Source organism: Bufo gargarizans, chromosome 4, assembly GCF_014858855.1.
Source record: "Bufo gargarizans isolate SCDJY-AF-19 chromosome 4, ASM1485885v1, whole genome shotgun sequence".
NCBI lineage: Eukaryota > Metazoa > Chordata > Amphibia > Anura > Bufonidae > Bufo > Bufo gargarizans.
Window position 1 is genome coordinate 216,846,858 of NC_058083.1, and position 21,727 is coordinate 216,868,584.

At 44.3% G+C, this 21,727-nt stretch overlaps 1 protein-coding gene across 3 annotated transcripts in view; it reads left to right on the forward strand.

Annotated features, from left to right (window-relative positions):
- Positions 1–21,727, forward strand: part of EIF4G1 (eukaryotic translation initiation factor 4 gamma 1) — a 66,466-nt gene that overhangs the window by 15,034 nt on the left and 29,705 nt on the right. For all 3 annotated transcript variants that reach the window (XM_044292501.1, XM_044292502.1, XM_044292503.1), the window contains exons 2-4: positions 9,713–9,809; positions 11,609–11,695; positions 21,512–21,679. In XM_044292501.1, coding sequence (XP_044148436.1) covers positions 9,747–9,809; positions 11,609–11,695; positions 21,512–21,679 — 318 coding nt within the window. In that variant the 5' untranslated portion in view covers positions 9,713–9,746. The remainder of the gene's footprint in view (positions 1–9,712; positions 9,810–11,608; positions 11,696–21,511; positions 21,680–21,727) is intronic.

Here is a 21,727-nt window from a genome sequence, read left to right on the forward strand (position 1 = left end):
CTGCCTAGAAAGTAATACAACTACCAACCATGGCAGTTGACAGTTGTAGCACGTCCTGTGCTGTCTGCCAAGTAGCATTTGCTGGTTCTGCTCTGTGGTCCGATCGTCAAGAGCAAGTCAGGCTTAGCTGTGGCCTTGTGGGGGTGATCTGACTGGAGGTGTCCAATCACCTTTGACCGATTTCACACAGAAGATGGCAGTCATTTTTGTATATGACAGATCAATTTGTGAATTGGTTAATTATGATTACTGCAGCCTTTTTTGCTTTGTACTAGAAAATGTGTAATGTGTTTGTGCTTTAGGTGAGTGTCACATGGCTGTGAAGCACCTATATTATAAGGTTCTTTATTATTCCCGCACCACTTGGCACTCCACGTTTTCTACTTAGGCTACTTTCACACTAGCGTTCGTCGGTACCCGAACGCCTCCGTCCAGCCCTGATGCAGTCTGAATGGAGCGGATCCGCTCAGACTGCATCAGTCTGGCGGCGTTCAGCCTCGCCTCCGCACGGCCAGGCGGACAGCTGAACGCTGCTTGCATCGTTCAGCTGTCCGCCTGGCCGTGCGGAGGCGAGCGGATCCGTTCAGACTTACAATGTAAGTCAATGGGAACGGATCCGCTTGAAGATGACACCATATGGCTCAATCTTCAAGCGGATCCGTCCCCCATTGACTTTACATTGAAAGTCTGAACGGATCCGCTCAGGCATCTTGCGCACTTAGAAATTTTTCTAAGTTATTAATGCAGACGGATCCGTACTGAACGGAGCCTCTGTCTGCATTAATATGATCGGATCCGTTCAGAACGGATCCGATCAAGCGCTAGTGTGAAAGTAGCCTTAAAAGGGGTTTTCGATAGGACTAGGTCATCAGTATCTGGTTGCTGGAGGTCCGACACCCGGGACCCCTGCCAATCGGCTGTTTGATCTGCCTCTACCGATCAGCTTTTCCTAGGCCGCGTGATGTCATGTTTATCAGTCATATGGTGCATGGCCATTGTAGTGAATGGGGCTGGGCAGCGATACCAAACACAGCCGATGTACGGCACTGTGCTTGGCAAGTTGTGAAAAGGCTGTGGTGCTTCTGCGGGGGTGACTGGTGTCTGACCTCAGAAGTGTGCTGCAATGATACTGATAACCTTTCGGTATACGGACTCCCGGTATACCTGCTGATCGGCTGTTTGGAGATGCTGTGGTGCTGCATCATCCTGTGTTTGGGGCAGTGTGATTACAACTTTGTCCCGTTCATTTGACAGGGTCCCCAGTGATCTGATATTGATGACCTATCCTGAGGACGGTTCATCATTATCAAACACAACCTCTTTAACCAAACTTTGATCATTGTAGAGCCCTTGGATGGTCTTCAGCTCAATACCACTGTGAGGGATCCGGTTGTAGTGCTATGTCATTCGGGATTCCTGTTCTCCACATAGGTCCAGGTCCCCCAAAAAAAGGAACCCACATTTAAGGCATATCCTGTGGATATGAAGTTGGTAATCCAGGGTTATCTGCAGTTTCTGGAGAAGGAATGCTTGCTCCATGACTGTTTTCTTGGCCTGGATCTTCCATGAAATGTTTGTTTTTGGGATGGGGGTGGGAGCCGTCTGCATATCCTGCTGCCCCTTTCATATGTAATGTACTCTCCCTACTACTTCTCCTCCCAAGTGCAGGCTGGAGGGGACTGCCTGCTGGGGGAAGGGACAGGCCTATATCAGCTTTCAGTGGATGAGTGTGGCCATTGTGGCCTCAGTTACACCGTGTGGAAGGAAAGATCAGCCTGGAAATGTAAGTGTGGGCATTCTGTGTTTGCTTGATACATTTTGTATGTTCTTTCTCTCTCCCACATGGTGGACCTTGTATAGCCTTCATGCATGGAACAGCTGATGAGTCCAGACCCTTTTCTGTCTGATCTTAGAACCTTTCCAGCTGATATCTTGTGGGTTGTCGGGTCACGTATCTGAAATATGCTGCCATGTTATCCAGCAGGAGCTGGTGGCATAGTTTTTGCCTGGTTCCCATATGTTCGTATGTTTCAGGCTTATCATTGTAGGTGATGTCCTTGTTTGTCCCTATTCCGTTGATTACCAGGCTGTAACTGACTGACAAACATTTTAGGTGCTGCTAAAATACGTGTACATGTCTTAGAAGTGATAAAAAATTGAGATACTGCATTTTAGATGTGGGAAGATTTTTCTAAACTTCCTGTGAGTAATCCTAGTAATGACCATTAGACTAGCTAAACCCACTGACTTCAGGGGCTGATCCTTCTGGGAAAAAAGGATCAGACATGTTGAATTTTCAGCATACCCGTTTCCTTGTTCTCATGGGAGATAAGCCAGCACATGAATGGTCCAGTATCTGCTTACTCCCCTTCCACCCTTCAGGGCAGAGACATGCTCACCAGAGAGTGTATGGGGAAGGGAGAGTTCAGCCTACAGCCATGAATGTGTATGGCCACCTTCTGCATGGTCTGCACCCAGGGAACGAAGAGTTTACAGTCAGGAGACGAGGAACTTTGGTGTAATATTACCTTTTACAGCGTTTTGTTGCATCACGTTTTTATCTAATACCATGGACAGGTAAATGCAGAATTCTGGTGGTTTCTGATCAGAGCTGTGATTTGTGGGAGCGCAGATGCTTTATTTAAAGGGGTTTTCCTCAATTCATATTTTGATTACCTATTCCCTGTGGCCTCTTAAAACGGCTGATTTGTGGGGATGCCAGTAGTCAGGTTCCCCCGCCAATCAGATATTGCTGACCTGTCCTGAGGAAAGGTCTGTCATCGGTATAGGACAGGGGAGGGCAACCTGCGACATTCCAGCTGTTGTGAAAGTACAATTCCCAGCATGCTCCACTTATTTCTGAGCGTTCTGTGAAGGTCAGCGCAGGTATGCATGCTGGGAGTTGTAGTTTCACAACAGCTGGAGTGCTACAGGTTGCTCACCCCTGGTATGAATTCCGTAAAATCCCTTTAAAGAGAGGTTCCCAATTTATGGTCTGTTACACAGGCCTGCAAGTGGGCAGTGATCTGAAATGAAGTTCCCTCCTGATTCCTGCCCATCAGTTAGGTGCATTTCCATGCAGCAGTGAGGGGTGACTTATGGGGATCACTAATGCGATCATTCATCCTTGTATGTTGGCAGCACATCTCTATTTACCCAGGGCCATGTGCTGCTCACAAACAAGTGTTTTATGGTGCCACGGTAATGCGATTTCCCCCTCAAATAATCTGTGACACCTTTATATGAGCCAGATGCCAGGAATGAGTGTCCTTTTGCAAGTGATACTTTCCGGACTAAATAGTGTATGTGCTTGTCTCGGTGGCGGTTACAGAAATGGCTAGCAAAGTGAATGGATCTGGCGTGGTACATGTACGATTACAGTTTTCTAGTATTTGCTGTATGCCCAGCATTAGGACTTCTTTCTAAAGTGTGCAGCCATACAATTGCAGATATCTCGTCCTAAGGGTAGATTCACACGTGGCAGATTTGTTGCAGTGTCTTCTGCACCTGAAGATTTTTCCCATACATGTAAATGGACTTGTTTCTGCAGCAGGCACCTGCCCCATGTGAATGTTGGCTTATGCACTGTTATGAAGTGGCGTGCAGGTAGTAATTATTGGAATGCAGGTCAGTTTGGGCTCATTTGTCTTTGGCTGCCCGTTGCTGTATTGCGGACCTCATTTGCCGATCCGCAATACATGGGCACCGTTCCGTGTGCATTCTGCATCACGGATGCGGACCCATTCACTTCATTGGGTCTGCAAATCTGGAGATGGGGGACGGAAGCACAGAACAAAGCACTACAGAGTGCTTTTTTGGGTTCCATTCTGTGCTTCCGCACCGCAGAAAAGATTGGACTTGCTCTATCTTTTTGCGGAACGGACGGCTTGCAGACCCATTCAAGTGAATGGGTCTTCGATTTCCCCATGCGGCTGCCCCACAGACGGTGCTCGTGCATTGCGGACCGCAATTTGTGGTCCACAGCACGCGCTTCACATGGTCGTGGGAACAAGCCCTTATGTTTGGTAACCTAGGATCCATCTTGTTGGACTTCAATTTCAAGCATTTTCTCCCTCCTTTTTTTTTTTTTTTTGTAGACCGCCCCCTAGCCCATTGTTTTCTGTAGGGCCGAGCTCACATCTGTATTGTGTGTGGATTGGTGTGCTTATTTATCATATTATGGCACACACCACTTGTCTGCCACCGCCACTGGATTTTCCACATGTAAATCCACTGCAGTAAATATGTGGCATGTATGGTCATACCCTTCATATGTGTGGAGGTTACGGTCCCCATATGTTGATGAATCCGGTGCTGCTACGAAGCTGTGAAAGGTCTCCTGTGTCATAGCTCACGGCTAATTGTGTTAGGCTTTTACTGAATTTATTTAGTTTGCCTTTAAAACGCTGTGACCTTGACGGTTCATAGCAAAGCATTCAAGTCTACATATACAGTGCTTTGGTCTTGGGCATTTTTGTGGCGCCCTCTTTCCTGCAGCGTTTTTTCCCCCAAATTGGTTTTATACATAGGCTGTTTTATAAAACTTCAAAGATGCTGGAAAAAGCACACAATGCTACAAAAATGGGCTGTGGGATAAAAAAAAAGCATTTTAAAATGATGAGCAACTAGGGATGTGATGCAACCTGTTAAAAATAATACTGTATTAATCCTTTTATGAAGTCCATAAGTCTCCATAGGCACCCTCTTAGTATGGCTATCGGTGAAGGCCTGCTTACATGGGTTTGTTACTGAGCCTTTAGACAAATCTGTCCTCAGCTGGCAACTGCTGGAATTGTCCTTCTCATGTAAGGGTACTTTCACACGTGCGTTTTTCTTTTCCGGCATAGAGTTCCGTCCTAGGGGCTCTATACCGGAAAAGAACTGATCAGGCATATCCCCATGCATTCTGAATGGAGAGTAATCCGTTCAGGATGCATCAGGATGTCTTCAGTTCAGTCGTTTTGACTGCTCAGGCAAAAGAGAAAACCGCAGCATGCTACGGTTTTCTCTCCGGCGAACAAAACGGAATACTTGCCTGAATGCCGGATCCGGCCTGCGCATGCGCAGACCGGTAAAAATGTCCAAGACGGATCAGTCTGTCCGCATGACAAGCAGAGACGGATCCGTCCTTGCAATGCATTTGTGAGATGGATCCGTCTCCTAAATGCTTTCAGTCAGCGGCGGATCCGGCGGCCAGTTCAGACAGAACTGCCCGCCGAATCACACTGCCGCAAGTGTGAAAGTAGCCTAACTTGGCGGTCATGCACATGAGATGAACAACAGTATTACAGCAAAGTTTTATGCGAATCGACTTCGTATGAAGCAGCCGAAGTCGATTCACTCATCCCTAACAGCGATCATCTCACTGTGGATAAGCATTCGTGGCCAGGAGGAAATTATTTTTAGTCGTTTTAGGGTACTTTCACACTAGTGGCAGGACGGATCCGACAGGCTGTTCACTATACCATACTTGTGGACGGGGAGGAGCTCCGGGGCAGTTCGCAGTGAGAGGCCATGCAGTACTTTTAGGTGAACAGCCTGTCAGCTCCGTCCTGCCGCTGGTGTGAAAATAGCCTTATTGCTTGACGGTTTTCCAAGGGACGATAACTTGGGCATTTATCTGTAAGGAGCATTACAATAATTGCCCTTTGTAAAGGTGCCACCCTTCTCCAGCATTATTGATGTAGACGCCAAAATTGTTGTTTCTGGGCCCAAGTACGTTCTGTTTAAACAGGTATCTGCTTCCCAGAAACTGTGAATCTGTATGAGGATCATTCACTGTAGCAATCGCTAGTCTCCATACAGTGGGGGTGATGGCTGTATGTAAATACAGCTCTCACCTCTGCTCCTGATCAGGCAGTCATTGGGGCAAACTGGTCATTCTTGATTGCCTGTACAGTTGGTCCTTGAAAGACATTTATTAATGCATATTGATGGGATATCCTGAAAATGCCACCTTTTTCCAGAACGGGTTCCAGAAAACAATCTGCCCAAGTGCGGCTTTAATAAAGATGGATGGGATCTGCACCTATCGGTCATAAAGGGATATTTCTATCAGGGACATTTAACACCTTGTATGCCTTGCTTTGCGGTAAATGGGTCATATTGCGTTAATGTGATCTGCTGTCAGCTACTTTATTGCATGGAATTGGTAATGAGACGGAGAATGCTTTGGGATATGTCAGAAAGCCGCAGTGGAGCAGTACAAGAGGTTTCTACTATCTTGCGTTTTTTTATATATTTTTTTTACTTTGTCTATATTGTTGCTTTTGCGATTAAGTTAACCTTTGTTTGCAGATGCAAACCCTTCCCTTGTACAATAGCAGCGGGATGCCTTCCACAAATGTTGTGTTACCATTTGTATGGCTAGGTGAGATGTCTCCTGCTGGGCTTCAGTTAGTGGTCTCTGGGCGGATCTGCACGAGAATAGGCTCTTGGGGGAATCCCTGGTTTGCATGCACTGCTGTAGTCTAGCTCCACTTGCCTGTCCAGTCCTCTATTTCCATGAAGCGTGGCCCTTTGTATACACGCACACACTATTCTACCACGTGATTATTTGCCTCATGTCCAGTCGTGAAGGAGGCGTGCGGAAAACTATTTGCATAATACAATTATTTCATTTTGAGATCCAAACTACATTGTGGTTGCACGTTCCTTAGACCCTAGAAATTCTGAATATATGTCCTTGATTGACACCTCTTAATTTCAGCATTTTTAGCATTCCTCAAGATGATTACTGAACCAGTTGCATACCAATGTTTATAGCCTCCCTTGGTGATTGGATTTGGCTTCCTAAAGTATCTTGTGAGGTTGTTTAATTATTCAGGGTGGCTTTTAACCCCTCAATGACAGTCCTCTTTGACCAGTGTGTTTTTTTTTTTTTGCTTTTGTGTATTTCAGCATCAATTTTGTCTTGTCCATTAGTGTGGTCGTATTTTGGTTGTATGCAAGAGAAGTTACATTTTTGTAATTGTGTGTGTGTGTGTGTGTGTGTGTGGGGGGGGGGGGGGGGGGAACGGACATATTAACTACTATGTAATTTTGTATAGATTTATATGAATGTAGTGAAAAAACATTGTGCTCTTTTTACAACCGTCATGTCATTGTGGCCAACTTTAAAAAAAAATATAAATACAGTGGGCCCAGTGAAAATTGTGGGATGCACGTGGTCCAAATCTGTTATTTGTGGACCGCGAAACAGATACATTCATGGCGCCCATGCAAGCGCTGCTTACTCTTCAAAACTACCTTGGCGTTGGTGCCATAGTGTAATTATAAGTACTCCACTCCATTCAAGTGAATAGGACAAGCAGCCACTACAATTGAGACGACGCACGGGTAATGTCTGAAGAGGGAGCAGCGCTCGCTTGATCGGATGTCGCCAATATTACAAAACTGCACAACCCCTTTAACATCTTTATTTGAATTTGCTAATGTATTGGCATGCTGCAGCATTATGATCTGTCACTGACACTCTGTGTTAGTGTGCCCTAACAGGCTTAACGAGCAGCTTTGGGGTCCTTTCTAGGTCCCCCGATTGTGTCACCAGGAAGCCCTGCGACCTGATGAAGGGTGGGAGCCCTCTTTGTTCATGCTGTGGTCACTCTTAACTTCAGGGAGATAAAACAGTTGTAGAATAAGGGTACATTCACACGACCGTATGTGTTTTTTGCGGATCCGCAAAACACGGATACCGGCCGTGTGAATGTAGCCGACCCTATGATAGAAATGCCTATTGTCCGCGATTGCGGAAAAGAATAGGACATGCTCTCTTTTTTTGCGGGGCAACGGAATGGATCTACGGATACATTGAAATGAATGGGTCCGCACCCGTTCCACAAAATTGCGTAATGGACGCAGAGCCAAAAATACGGTTGTGTGAATGTACCCTAACTGAAAAGGTGTATTGGCATTAGTTAAAGGGTTAAATATATACTACTTGGACTTCTTAGAATAGCACCTGTGGGAAGAACATGTTGCTCCAGATTTACTAATGTCTGCCTGGAATCGGTGGGCGCAGCTAGGGTATCTGCAACCTTTTCAGAATTGCCATTTTGCATCACTAGGGGGTGGGTCCTAACATGCAGTTGTGCATTACAATTCTGGCATGAAATATGGTCTCAAAGTGAGCCAACCAATAGTAGTCTAGGTGCACCGCATTTCTCATCCAGCTTGAGCGCCTGTGATAAAGGTTGTGCATGTGTAGACAGCTGGGTGAAATTTACGCCATCAGTACTTACTGTAGATAAACAAGAAATGGGCCTATCTGGTGTAAATGGAACTCTAGGAGCAGGCAGGAGTGTGTTAAAAAAATCCCGTCTCTGCACCATGTTCAAGTACTGCACCTCATTGCAGCCGGTCCATGGCCTTGGCGGTTACATGTGCAAGGACGGCATGCCATTGCTCAGGCACAGCTGTCGCATGCCATTCTTCTGGGTCTGGACGATGCACTGGATGAGGCAGTTGGGTCATACAGAATGTATAACTCCCCCCAAAACCTTCATGATTGGTTGTATTTACATATATATCATATTTTGTGTTGATCTGTTAATGCTGGCAGTGCTTGAGTCCAGATTGCCACACTCCCAGTTCACACTTGGTCAATAGGCCAGAGTCCTTGAAGAGCTGTTAGCAGCCAGTAACGCAGTAAAACACATGCTTCAGTGCTTTTGCTGTTTCAGTGCCTTTCTTTCACCATTAGAATGGTAAAGGCTTGTGCTGCATGTGAATACTTTATCAAAGGACTCATGCACACGACCGTTTGCCCTCCGAGACATACGGTCCGTGAGCTGGCCATATGTCCCGGAGGAGCACACAGCGTCATAGGTTACGTTGATACTGTGCGCATCGGACCGCCCACGGGACTTGTTCTGTACTCAAATGATCTTATGAGTGCGGGACAATAGCCCCGTATGTCTCGGAGGGCATATGGTCGTGTGCATGAGCCCCAACTGGGATTTAAAGAGAATCGGTCATCATGAAATGCAATCTGTAGCATGTTATGGCGGTGCTGAGCAGATTGGTATTTAGTTTTATGGGAAAACATTCAATAAAACTTGTAATTTATCCATTTAAATCTCTACTTTCTGACTTCAGTGTACACGGTGGAGATATTATAGTGACTTACAGCTACCTATGTATACGCACACAGAATGTCACTGATAACACCTCCCCTATCTATGGATACACACTTACAGAGCATGCCATGTCTGTTCCTGGTATTGCAGCTAGGGTTCATTCACTTGAATGGGTTTGAGCTGTGCCTAGTCCATGTGACCGATGTAGAGTCATCACTAGCCTATGAAAAGGCTTACATGCTCACGGAGAGCTCTGGTCTCTTTGAACGGCTGATCGGTGGGGATGCTGGGACACGGACCTCCGCTGATCTGATATGGACCTATCCCGAGAATAGGCAATCAGTATAAAATTCCCAGATAACCCCCTTTAAAGAAATTGTAAACCTAGTATTGATTGCCTTGACAATCCGGTGTTTGTCAGTTTGCATTCTCTTGTAAGCAAGGCTTAGTATAGCTGGGTATCTCGCCCAGGCTTGGCGGTGGAAGTTTTGTGCTACAGTCATTTACCTTAGTCAGACAAGTCTCATTTGTTTTGTATATTTATCATGAGTTATGATATCAGTGTTTTTATAGGTCTTTTTAAAAAAAAAAAAAAATATGTAGCTGTATCTGACTGTGCTTTTTTTTTATTATAGACCTAGTGGGGGACCCTATGCAGCAGCACATGAGATGAGCAAAACCACACAGCCTATAGGAGGACCCCCTACAGCCCCTTCCCCTGGACTCCCACAGGTATGTGTCCCTAACTTTCAGCAGAAAAAAAAAACCTTAAAGGGGATGACCCAGTAAAACAACTTATCACATAGTACAGAAGGTAGGTTATTGATTTTGCAGCATAATGATGCCCCGGGGAAATGCATGCTTTCCTCCAAGAAAGGGGACAGTATTTTCGGACTGTTTGATCTGCGTTTTTTGCAGATTGCATGCAGATCCCTTCATTTTTATGGGTGAGCAAAAAATGCAGACAGCACATGAATGTCATCTGTGCGCCAGAGCCGCAAATAATAGAACATACCCTATTCTTGTCTGTTTTGTTGACAAGAGTAGTAATATTTTCAATGGGGCCTGCAAAATGTGCAATGCACACAGACCACATCTATATTTTGTAGATCCCGGACTTCAAAACCTGATAAGGTTGTGTGAATGCTTGTTGCATAGACAAGCCATACTAAATATGTACAATGTGGGTACTTCCAAGAGGTGGTGCTGGAGAGATGGTTCTCTTCCTTGGGAGATACCTCTTTGCATGGAGCACTTTCAGTAAGTCTTCTTACAGGGCTGGTCTCTTTAAAGTGTAAACTGCCTTCTCATTTTTTTTATATCCTAATGGTATAGTACACCCTGCTGTATAAATGCTTTTGTGCTTTAAAATGTAATCCTTTTCAGTTTACCTGATAAGAACTCCCACAAATGTGCACTACTTTCCTATTCTGCAGCCTCTTCTCACAGCATTGTCGTGTGCAGCCGTCTCCTCTGTATTATAAACAAGAGACGGGAGAGCACCCTGAGTGTCTGGGCTCGGGCAGAAAGTGGAGGGGGGAGGGCTGCTTTAGATGGTGATATCTCCTGAATGGTAGCGGCTAGAAACATGCAACTGGCAGCTAAAGTCCAATCAACAGAGGAGAAATCACTGTTAGAAATCGAGTCAGGAATAATCGCAGGTAAAATTTGCATTTATTTTCACTTTCTTCTTTGTTCACAGCATCCCGATTTTCTATCAGCGATATCTTCCTCTGTACTGAACATATTGCTCTCATTCTGGTATTGTCTGAAAGTTTAGAATGTCAGCTTCCCCATATCTCTAGCTGGTACCAAACTTAGAGATATAAGCAGTGTGGAGGAGAATAAGTGAGCAGCTGCAGAGCTGACAGGCTGCAGAAGTTGAGAAAAATATATGAAAATGTGACATCATCAATATAGTGACCCACATAATAAAATCACGTTATTTTTACCACACAGTGAAAGCTGTAATCTTTCCCCCCTAAAAATAAATGAAGTTATTTAATACTAAAATGGTTCCTAAAAAACTTTAAATCTGACTATTAAGAGGCTAAAACAAATTCTTACAGATTTTCATGTTATTGCAGGGCTTGTCTCTGGTTAGCTGTATGTGAGATGATGCACACTGCTCTGGGGTAGTGGGGGAGGTTATCTGCATTCTGATTGGTCCTGCTAGTTCATGTGAGGATAGCATGGGCTTATGGGAAGTGAGGGAAATACAGGATGGCATCAAGGACAGGGAAAAGTTCACCACAGGAAGTGCAGCAGAGGAAGTTGCTGAAATAGAGGCACAGAGAAATATTTCAAAGGGCTGAATGCAAACATCAGAAATATAAAATTAACTGAAAAATAAAGCTTCATGATCATCTTCCCTTCAGCATCACATATGTTAGGAATTTCATTTTTGGTAGTGAAATGGCAGTTACACTTTAAGGAGGTTCAGCACCGTGTTTAAGCATATGAGACAGGAAAGTACTTAATCTTGTGTGTAAATGTAATTTCTAATTCGTTTTTCTCTTGATTTGTCTCAGTCAGCATTCCCCTCTGCACCCACGGCCCCTGTGGTGTTTGGGCCTCCACAAACTCCACAAATGAATACACAGTCTCAACCTCGACAGGTAAGTAGTTTGACTCTGGGGGTAGAATATTTATTATTATTTTTTTCCTCTGTTCCTCATTCAAATGATGTGGTTGCAAAAAAAGCGATAGAAATGTGTTTGCCATATTGTCAAACCTCCCTTTGTCTTCTCTACCCATGCTTCGATGCCAAGTCAGCCTGGAGCTTACATTAAAACTGGAACTGAAATTTGAGCCCATCGTTGTCAGTACTGGTTATGAGCTGACCCTCCACGTGTAGAGGCAGTATTGATATCGGTAATCATTTGTTGAGGGCACCAAATCATTTGGGGTAAAAGCTGAAATGTTTCGAATTTTTTTTTTATTTTTATAATTTTATTTATTTTTATTTATTTATTTTCCCCCCTTAACCACTTAAGGACCACAGGTTTATACCCCCCTAGTGACCAGGCCCTTTTTTTACAAATCGGCACTCCACAACTTTAGCGGTTTATTGCTCGGTCATGCAACTTACCACCCAAATGAATTTTACCTCCTTTTCTTCTCACTAATAGAGCTTTCATTTGGTGGTATTTCATTGCCGCTGACATTTTTACTTTTTTTGTTATTAATCGAAATTTAACGATTTTTTTTTGCAAAAAAATGACATTTTTCACTTTCAGCTGTAAAATTTTGCAAAAAAAACGACATCCATATATACATTTTTCGCCAAATTTATTGTTCTACATGTCTTTGATTAAAAAAAAATGTTTGGGCAAAAAAAAAAATGGTTTGGGTAAAAGTTATAGCATTTACAAACTATGGTACAAAAATGTGAATTTCCGCTTTTTGAAACAGCTCTGACTTTCTGAGCACCTGTCATGATTCCTGAGGTTCTACAATGCCCAAACAGTAGAAAAACCCCACAAATGACCCCATTTCGGAAAGTAGACACCCTAAGGTATTCACTGATGGGCATAGTGAGTTCATAGAACTTTTTATTTTTTGTCACAAGTTAGCGGAAAATGATGATGATTTTATTTTTTTTATTTTTTCTTACAAAGTCTCATATTCCACTAACTTGCGACAAAAAATAAAAAATTCTAAAAACTTGCCATGCCCCTCACGGAATACCTTGGGGTGTCTTCTTTCCAAAATGGGGTCACTTGTGGCGTAGTTATACTGCCCTGGCAATTTAGGGGCCCAAATGTGTGAGAAGAACTTTGCAATCAAAATGTGTAAAAAATGACCGGTGAAATCCGAAAGGTGCACTTTGGAATATGTGCCCCTTTGCCCACCTTGGCAGCAAAAAAGTGTGACACATCTGGTATCGCCGTACTCAGGAGAAGTTGGGGAATGTGTTTTGGGGTGTCATTTTACATATACCCATGCTGGGTGAGAGAAATATCTTGGCAAAAGACAACTTTTCCCATTTTTTTATACAAAGTTGGCATTTGACCAAGATATTTTTCTCACCCAGCATGGGTATATGTAAAATGACACCCCAAAACACATTCCCCAACTTCTCCTGAGTACGGCGATACCAGATGTGTCACACTTTTTTGCTGCCAAGGTGGGCAAAGGGGCACATATTCCAAAGTGCACCTTTCGGATTTTGCAGGGCATTTTTTACACATTTTGATTGCAAAGTTCTTCTCACACATTTGGGCCCCTAAATTGCCAGGGCAGTATAACTACGCCACAAGTGACCCCATTTTGGAAAGAAGACACCCCAAGGTATTCCGTGAGGGGCATGGCGAGTTCCTAGAATTTTTTATTTTTTGTCGCAAGTTAGTGGAATATGAGACTTTGTAAGGAAAAAAGAAAAAAAAAGAAAAATCATCATTTTCCGCTAACTTGTGACAAAAAATAAAAAATTCTAGGAACTCGCCGTGCCCCTCACGGAATACCTTGGGGTGTCTTCTTTCCAAAATGGGGTCACTTGTGGCGTAGTTATACTGCCCTGGCAATTTAGGGGCCCAAATGTGTGAGAAGTACCTTGCAATCAAAATGTGTAAAAAATGGCCTGCGAAATCCGAAAGGTGCACTTTGGAATATGTGCCCCTTTGCCCACCTTGGCTGCAAAAAAGTGTGACACATCTGGTATCGCCGTACTCAGGAGAAGTTGGGCAATGTGTTTTGGGGTGTCATTTTACATATACCCATGCTGGGTGAGAGAAATATCTTGGCAAAAGACAACTTTTCCAATTTTTTTTTATACAAAGTTGGCATTTGACCAAGATATTTTTCTCACCCAGCATGGGTATATGTAAAATGACACCCCAAAACACATTCCCCAACTTCTCCTGAGTACGGCGATACCACATATGTGACACTTTTTTGCAGCCTAGATGCGCAAAGGGGCCCAAATTCCTTTTAGGAGGGCATTTTTAGACATTTGGATCCCAGACTTCTTCTCACACTTTCGGGCCCCTAAAAAGCCAGGGCAGTATAAATACCCCACATGTGACCCCACTTTGGAAAGAAGACACCCCAAGGTATTCAATGAGGGGCCTGGCGAGTTCCTAGAATTTTTTTTTTTTTTGCATAAGTTAGCGGATATTGATTTTTTTTTTTTTTTTTTTTTTCCTCACAAAGTCTCACTTTCCGCTAACTTAGGACAAAAATTTCAATCTTTCATGGACTCAATATGCCCCTCACGGAATACCTTGGGGTGTCTTCTTTCCGAAATGGGGTCACATGTGGGGTATTTATACTGCCCTGGCTTTTTAGGGGCCCTAAAGCGTGAGAAGAAGTCTGGAATATAAATGTCTAAAAATGTTTACGCATTTGGATTCCGTGAGGGGTATGGTGCGTCCATGGGAGATTTTATTTTTTGACACAAGTTAGTGGAATATGAGACTTAGTAAGAAAAAACTAAAACAAAAACAAACAAAAAATTTCCGCTAACTTGTGCCAAAAAAAAATGTCTGAATGGAGCCTTACCAGGGGGGGGGGGGGGGGGGGGGTGATCAATGACAGGGGGGTGATCACCCATATAGACTCCCTGATCACCCCCCTGTCATTGATCACCCCCCATGTAAGGCTCCATTCAGACATCCGCATGATTTTTTTACGGATCCATGGATACATGTATCGGATCCACAGAACGCAGGCGGACGGCTGAATGGAGCCTTACAGGGGGGTTATCAATGACAGGGGGTGATCAGGGTAATCAGGGTGATCACCCCCCTGTCACTGATCACCCCCCCTGTAAGGCTCCATTCAGACATCCGCATGATTTTTTACGGATCCATGGATACATGTATCGGATCCACAGAACGCATGCGGACGTCTGAATGGAGCCTTACAGGGGGGTTATCAATGACAGGGGGTGATCAGGGTGATCACCCCCCTGTCACTGATCACCCCCCCTGTAAGGCTCCATTCAGACATCCGCTTGATTTTTTACGGATCCATGGATACATGTATCGGATCCACAGAACGCATGCGGACGTCTGAATGGAGCCTTACAGGGGGGTTATCAATGACAGGGGGTGATCAGGGTAATCAGGGTGATCACCCCCCTGTCACTGATCACCCCCCCTGTAAGGCTCCATTCAGACATCCGCATGATTTTTTACGGATCCATGGATACATGGATCGGATCCACAAAACGCATGCGGACGTCTGAATGGAGCCTTACAGGGGGGTTATCAATGACAGGGGTGATCAGGGGAATCAGGGTGATCACCCCCCTGTCACTGATCACCCCCCCTGTAAGGCTCCATTCAGACATCCGCATGATTTTTTACGGATCCATGGATACATGTATCGGATCCACAAAACGCTTGCGGACGTCTGAATGGAGCCTTACAGGGGGGTTATCAATGACAGGGGGGTGATCAGGGAGTGTATATGGGTGATCACCCGCCTGTCATTGATCACCCCCTGTAAGGCTCCATTCAGACGTCCGCATGTGTTTTGCGGATCCTATCCATGGATCCGTAAAAATCATGCGGACGTCTGAATGGAGCCTTACAGGGGGGTGATCAATGACAGGGGGTGATCAGGGAGTGTATATGGGTGATCACCCGCCTGTCATTGATCACCCCCCTGTAAGGCTCCATTCAGATGTCCGTATGCTTTTTGCGGATCCGATCCATGTATCCGTGGATCCGTAAAAATCATACGGACGTCTGAACGGAGCCTGACAGGGCGGTGATCAATGACAGGGGGGTGATCAGGGAGTTTATATGGGGTGATCATGGGTGATCAGGGGTTTATAAGGGGTTAATAAGTGACGGGGGGGTGTAGTGTAGTGTGGTGTTTGGTGCGACTGTACTGACCTACCTGAGTCCTCTGGTGGTCGATCCTAACAAAAGGGACCACCAGAGGACCAGGTAGGAGGTATATTAGACGCTGTTATGAAAACAGCGTCTAATATACCTGTTAGGGGTTAAAAAATTCGGATCTCCAGCCTGCCAGCGAACGATCGCCGCTGGCATGCTGGAGATCCACTCGCTTACCTTCCGTTCCTGTGAGCGCGCGCGCCTGTGTGCGCGCGTTCACAGGAAATCTCGCGTCTCGCGAGATGACGCCTATTGGCGTTAGTGTGACCTGGGAGAGCCGCCGCGATGACGCCTTTCGGCGTTAGCGTGGCGGCAAGCGGTTAAACAAGTTGTCTGAGAATTAAAAATCTTGGTTACAACCCCTACGATGTCTTAAAAGAAAATGATAGTCTCCTGTTTCATCAGCGTCGTTCTCTGCAGCTCTGCTCTGGTGCTCCTGCTGCTGTTTTTCAGATGACTGAGGCATGCCTGACCACTGCAGCCCATCACTGTCCTCAACGTTGTACATATGAGGACCGATAAGTCACTGTGTACTTCACAGGCTGTCACGAGGTGGTCAGAGACTGCTTCCCTAGTGAAATGGCAGGTGCCATCGGGGGTTCCGTTCAGCTCCTTCATTGCATTTTGTCATTTTTGGTTGGGACATTAGCTCTCCAAGCAGCTGTGTATGGCCAGTAATGGTGAGAAAATTTATTTTAAAATGCATCCAGTATGGGATCTTTTTCGCTATCCAGTGGCATAACTACAGGTCTATGGGCCCCAGGGCAAACTTTGGATTGGGACCCCACCACTCACTCTGTGTATCTATATCATTTGGCCCCCAACTAGACTGTGTATTTTCTCAAACATTATACAATTACCACACTGGATATACAGAAAATGCATTACTATACTTATATATCCAGTAGATTACTTCTGTTTGTACAACTTCTGATCAACTGATACAAGTGACTTTACTGGTGACCAACTGATATTTTCAAGAACCTAATCCATTTTGTGGAGACAGGTTTTTTTACTTTTTACCTTTTTGCGCTTTACTTCTATTTTATATATTCGATTTGATGATCTATTTTTTTTATCTATATATTTTAACCATAATAAGGAAAATAAATGAACCTATATTTAATACAATCTGTCTGCTCTGTACTTGCTGCCAGATATAGTGTGCCAGTCTATTAATCAAGTTTATTTGTCTACACCCCCTGCTGACTGGGTGAGTCGGTCAGACTTTGAGCACCTAGCATGACTAGAGACTGGTTAGCACCTTTTACGGTTCATTCACACGTCTGCACCCGTTCCGCAATTTTGCAGAACTGGTGTGGACCCATTCATTCTTTATGGGCCCGGACGTGAAGAGAGTGTGGCCCCGAACTTCCGGGTTTCGGACCCGAACTTCCGGTCCGCAGCTCTGCAAAAGATAAAGCATGTCCTCCTATTGTTTGCAGCTGCGGACAAGAATAGGCATTTCTATAGGGGGTGCCGGCAGGGTGTGTTGCAGTTCTGCAATTTGCGGGTCTGTAACACACCACGGATGTGTGAATGGACCCTTAAACAGTTTATTTATTTTATTTATTTTCTTTCATTTGGCCCCCACCCAGACTGTGTATATATTTTATTTGGCCTCTGTATATAATTGAATGATTGGCTGCTCCTGCCCCCCTCACTCTGTATAGATTATATATATTTTTTGTGGGCCCCCTCTTATATGGCTGGTGCGGGGCCCCCCTTTCTAAATTCACTTCATAGGGCCCCTGCCAGGTGCCACCCTCTGTATAGATTTTATTTTCTTTGTAACCACCCCTTCCTTTCCAAATTCAATTCATCGTGTCGGGTGCCCCCAGTATGGTGCGCAGCAGGTTCATACCTTTAAAAAAAAAAAAAAAAAAAAAATGAAAAAACACCCTTTGTCAGCCCGTCTCACTGGCAGCATCTTCCCGCGAGACCCGTGACCTCCAGCGCCTGGTCTCGCCAACATTGAGCAGAAAGGGTGTATGTATGGGGAAGCCACTTACTTTTTAAATAGACAAAGCGGAGGAAGACTGGGCTGGCTAAAAGCTAGCTTGCATGTGTTTTTCTCAGGGGAATAAGTTCAAGAAAAAACTGGTTTTATAGCCTTCCCCTTCCTGCCTCTTCCTATCCGTGTGGCCGTCATGCTCTCATTCTGTGCACAGTACTTTGATTTTATCCTTTGTTCTTGAAATGGTTGTTTCCTTCCCATTGTGATAAAAAAAATATGCCTTTTCCCAATATATGTTAATTCTTTACTCTAGGACCCCTGATTTAGTGCTTTGTCCCCTTGGAAGTTTTTCATGGCGTTCCTGGCTATGCAGGGAACTACAATACACCACCATTCACTTGAATGGGGCTATGCTGCAGTTGGGCGTCCTGTGGGTGGTTAGGGCGCACTGCTGTCCTGTAGGGCTGGTGAAGGAGACACTATGCTAAACCAGCAATGTGGCCACCTTTATTTTCTGGTCATGTGGAGGCTCAACACTCGCAGATCATACAGCGATGGCGTATCCCAGCAATATGCCATCACTTTATCAGATGGAAACATCCCTTTAATTTGTGTATTGAGTCTAAAATCCTGGCTGCTTGCATTCTTATCCCATGGCATCTCCACTGTTCCCTTTTTACTTATGTCTTCTGATTGCCCCTTTTTGTGTAGATATTCATGTTTGTCTCCTTCCACCCTTTGCTTCTTCCTTTTTTCCGCTGCTGCTTCTAACAGGCAGGATTCAGATCTATTCAGGTAATGCTGTGATTTCTCTTCTGCTGTTCTCATTTAAGCCAAGTCATGGATATTTTATGTAGAGACTTTTGTCTATTGAGTTCGACGCTGTTCCCACCACCAATATGTTTATGGTGGATGAGAATTGTTTAGAAGCTCATCCAATTAGTTGCTACTCTACCATGCTGCAGGTTTGAATGCAGTTGTGAGAACATACCCTAAGGGTGGATTCACCCATGATGCAAAGCAAATGGTGGATTACTGCATCCAAATATTCTGGGGTTGATCTGTGAAAAACTATGCCATGTGGGAATCCATTCTTGCTATTAACAAAGTTCCGATATCCTTCCAGTGAAATATTTTTAATAGCTTGCCGTATGGCATTTTAAAGGGAACCTGCCATCAACTTTATGCTGATCTCACTGAGGGCAGCATAATTTAGTGACAGAAATGCTGATTTCAGTGGTGTCATTTTGGAGCTAAAAGTCATTGCCGAGAACCAATCATTGCAGCCCGGGCCTGGGAAAGAGTCAGATCTACCTAAGAAGAATCCTGGTTATTCCTAATCTGCTCTCCTCGCCCATCTGCTGATGGTTGGCAGTTCTCTCCTAGAGAGAAAGGGAGAAAACTAGGTAGAAGCTGCCAGTCATCAGCAGGAGAGCAGGAATTCATGACTAACCAGGACTCTTCTCAGGTGGCCGGGACTCTTTTCCAGGCCCGGTCTGCAATGATTGTGATGTTGGTTCTCGGCAACCACTTTTACCTTTTATAAATGACAGACCGCTGATATCAACTCGCCTCTCTACTTTATGCTGCCCATACTAACGGCAGAATAAAGTTGATGACGGGTTCCCTTTAAATTAAATACCATTAAAGGGGGTTGTCAAATTTTCAAGTTAACCCCTTTCCACAGGACATGTTCGGTGCTAGTCCAACCACTAGGACACCCACCCGTTCCCCTGTCCTCAGGGAGAGGCAGGCCACTCCATTCATTCTGTTTGACCCCCAGAGATAGCCAAGCGCTGTACTCTGGTCGATTGGGACCCTCCGTGCTCGGGGTCAGAGGGTCCCAGCAGTCAGACTCACTGATCAGTCATTTAGCCCTGATCCTGTGAATAGGGAGTAACTTGAAAATGTGGCACAGTAGGTCATGTTCCTTTGTGGCAAAATTACTTCCTGAATTTGAATGGCATCTGCACGAAAAACTCTACGGTGTAAGTGCAGTGTATAATGCATATGAATGCCTTTTCCACTGCACCTTTCAACTGTTTTTTTTTTTTTTTTACTTCAGTGATACCAGACCATTAACAGACGTCTGATCCAGTGTGTCAGCTTATGTCCATCCCATGCTTCTTGCTATATACAGTACTGTGCAAAACTTTTAGACAGGCTTGGAAAAATGCTCCAAAGTAAGAATACTTTCAAAAATAGAAGTGTTAAAAATTTATTTTTTAGTAACACAATGCAAAGAGATTGAACAAGACATGTATATCGGATCAATACTTGGTGTGAACACCCTTTGCCTTCAAAACAGCATCAATTCTTCTAGGCATACTTACACAGTTGAAGGAACTTCGCATGGAGGTTGTTGCAAACATCTTGGAGAACGAACTAGATTTTTGTGGATTTTTGGTTTGCTCAGATCCTTCTGTCTCTGTGTAATCCCAGACAGACTGGATGATGAGATCAGGTGTCTATAGGGGCCACATCATCACTTCCAAGACTCCTTGTTCTTCTTTACACTGAAGATAACTTGGGCCTCATGCACATGACCGTATGTATTTTGCGGTCTGCAAAAAAATGCAGATGACGTCCTTGTGCATTTGTTTTTTTTTTTCGGAACGGAACAGCTGGCTCCTAATAGAACAGTATTATCCTTGTCTGTGATGCGGACAATAATAGGACATGTTCTATATATTTTTTTTTTTTGCGGAATGGAAACAGAATGCACATTGAGTTACGTATACGGTCTGCAAAAAAAAACTGACAGGGAAAGAAAATGTTTGTGTGCATCAGGCCTTAATGACATTGGCTGTATGTTTGGGGTCATTGTCTTGCTGTGGAATAAATAACAATTTTAACTAATAACACAAATATTTTTGATGCCAGGCTGCAAAGCAAGAATTTCTCCACAGCTGCTTAATACTTTTGCACAGTACTGTACATTTAGAAAAAAAAGTAGGAAGAAGATGGAATGGAGTATTGACTGCATGCTCAGACTGCATTTGTCTTCTGGAGACTCATAGGTCTGCAGAAGACGCAAAATGGTTTTATTAAGAACATTTGTGAAATTGACCCTTTTATTTGAATTCATTTGGACTTAGTTGTCATCTGCAACATGCCCTATGCAATTGTGAAGGCATGACCCGAAGCTGTGGCTTGGCTATGTGCGGCCTGCCACGCGGTCAGGCGGTACCTTAGGACTGAAATCTTGATTGCCTTGCTACAAATAGGCTCTTAATTCATCCTCAGCAAATCTACGTATGTTTGGAAGTATAAGCCTGCTGTCCTGGAATATTTTTTTTTTTTTTTTTTTTTTTTTTGTGGCATTGTTTAATAACCATGTAGTAAAAAAATGTGAATTACCCGCATATCGTTATTTAGTGTTTTTTTTTATTTTTTTATTTGTGGGTTGGATGTCTCAGGCATCCTTGGCTTCTCCATGCTAGACAGAGGCCAGTGTATCACCAGTGGCAGCCATGATGTGGTGTAGGTTGCCACAGATGTTTAGCTTGTACATTTGCCCTGATTTCAGTTTATAGAGATGTTACCAGGTAATTAACACTCCTTTGCAGTCAATGTGATTTCTCCTTTATCTGGTGAATCTTTTCTGATTTTTCTACTCTCTTGCTCAGCATTATTATCCAAGCAGGACACAACCTCCGAGCACTGCTACTAGAGTTCAGACTGGATCTACAGCTCGTCCAGTGCCTCCTGCCCATGTGTACCCCGCTGGTTCCCAGGTGATGATGATACCCTCGCAATTGTCCTATGCCTCCCAGGGCTACTATATTCAAGGACAGGTTAGTCCACTACCTTTTTTTTTTTTTTTTTTTTTTTTTTTTTTTTTT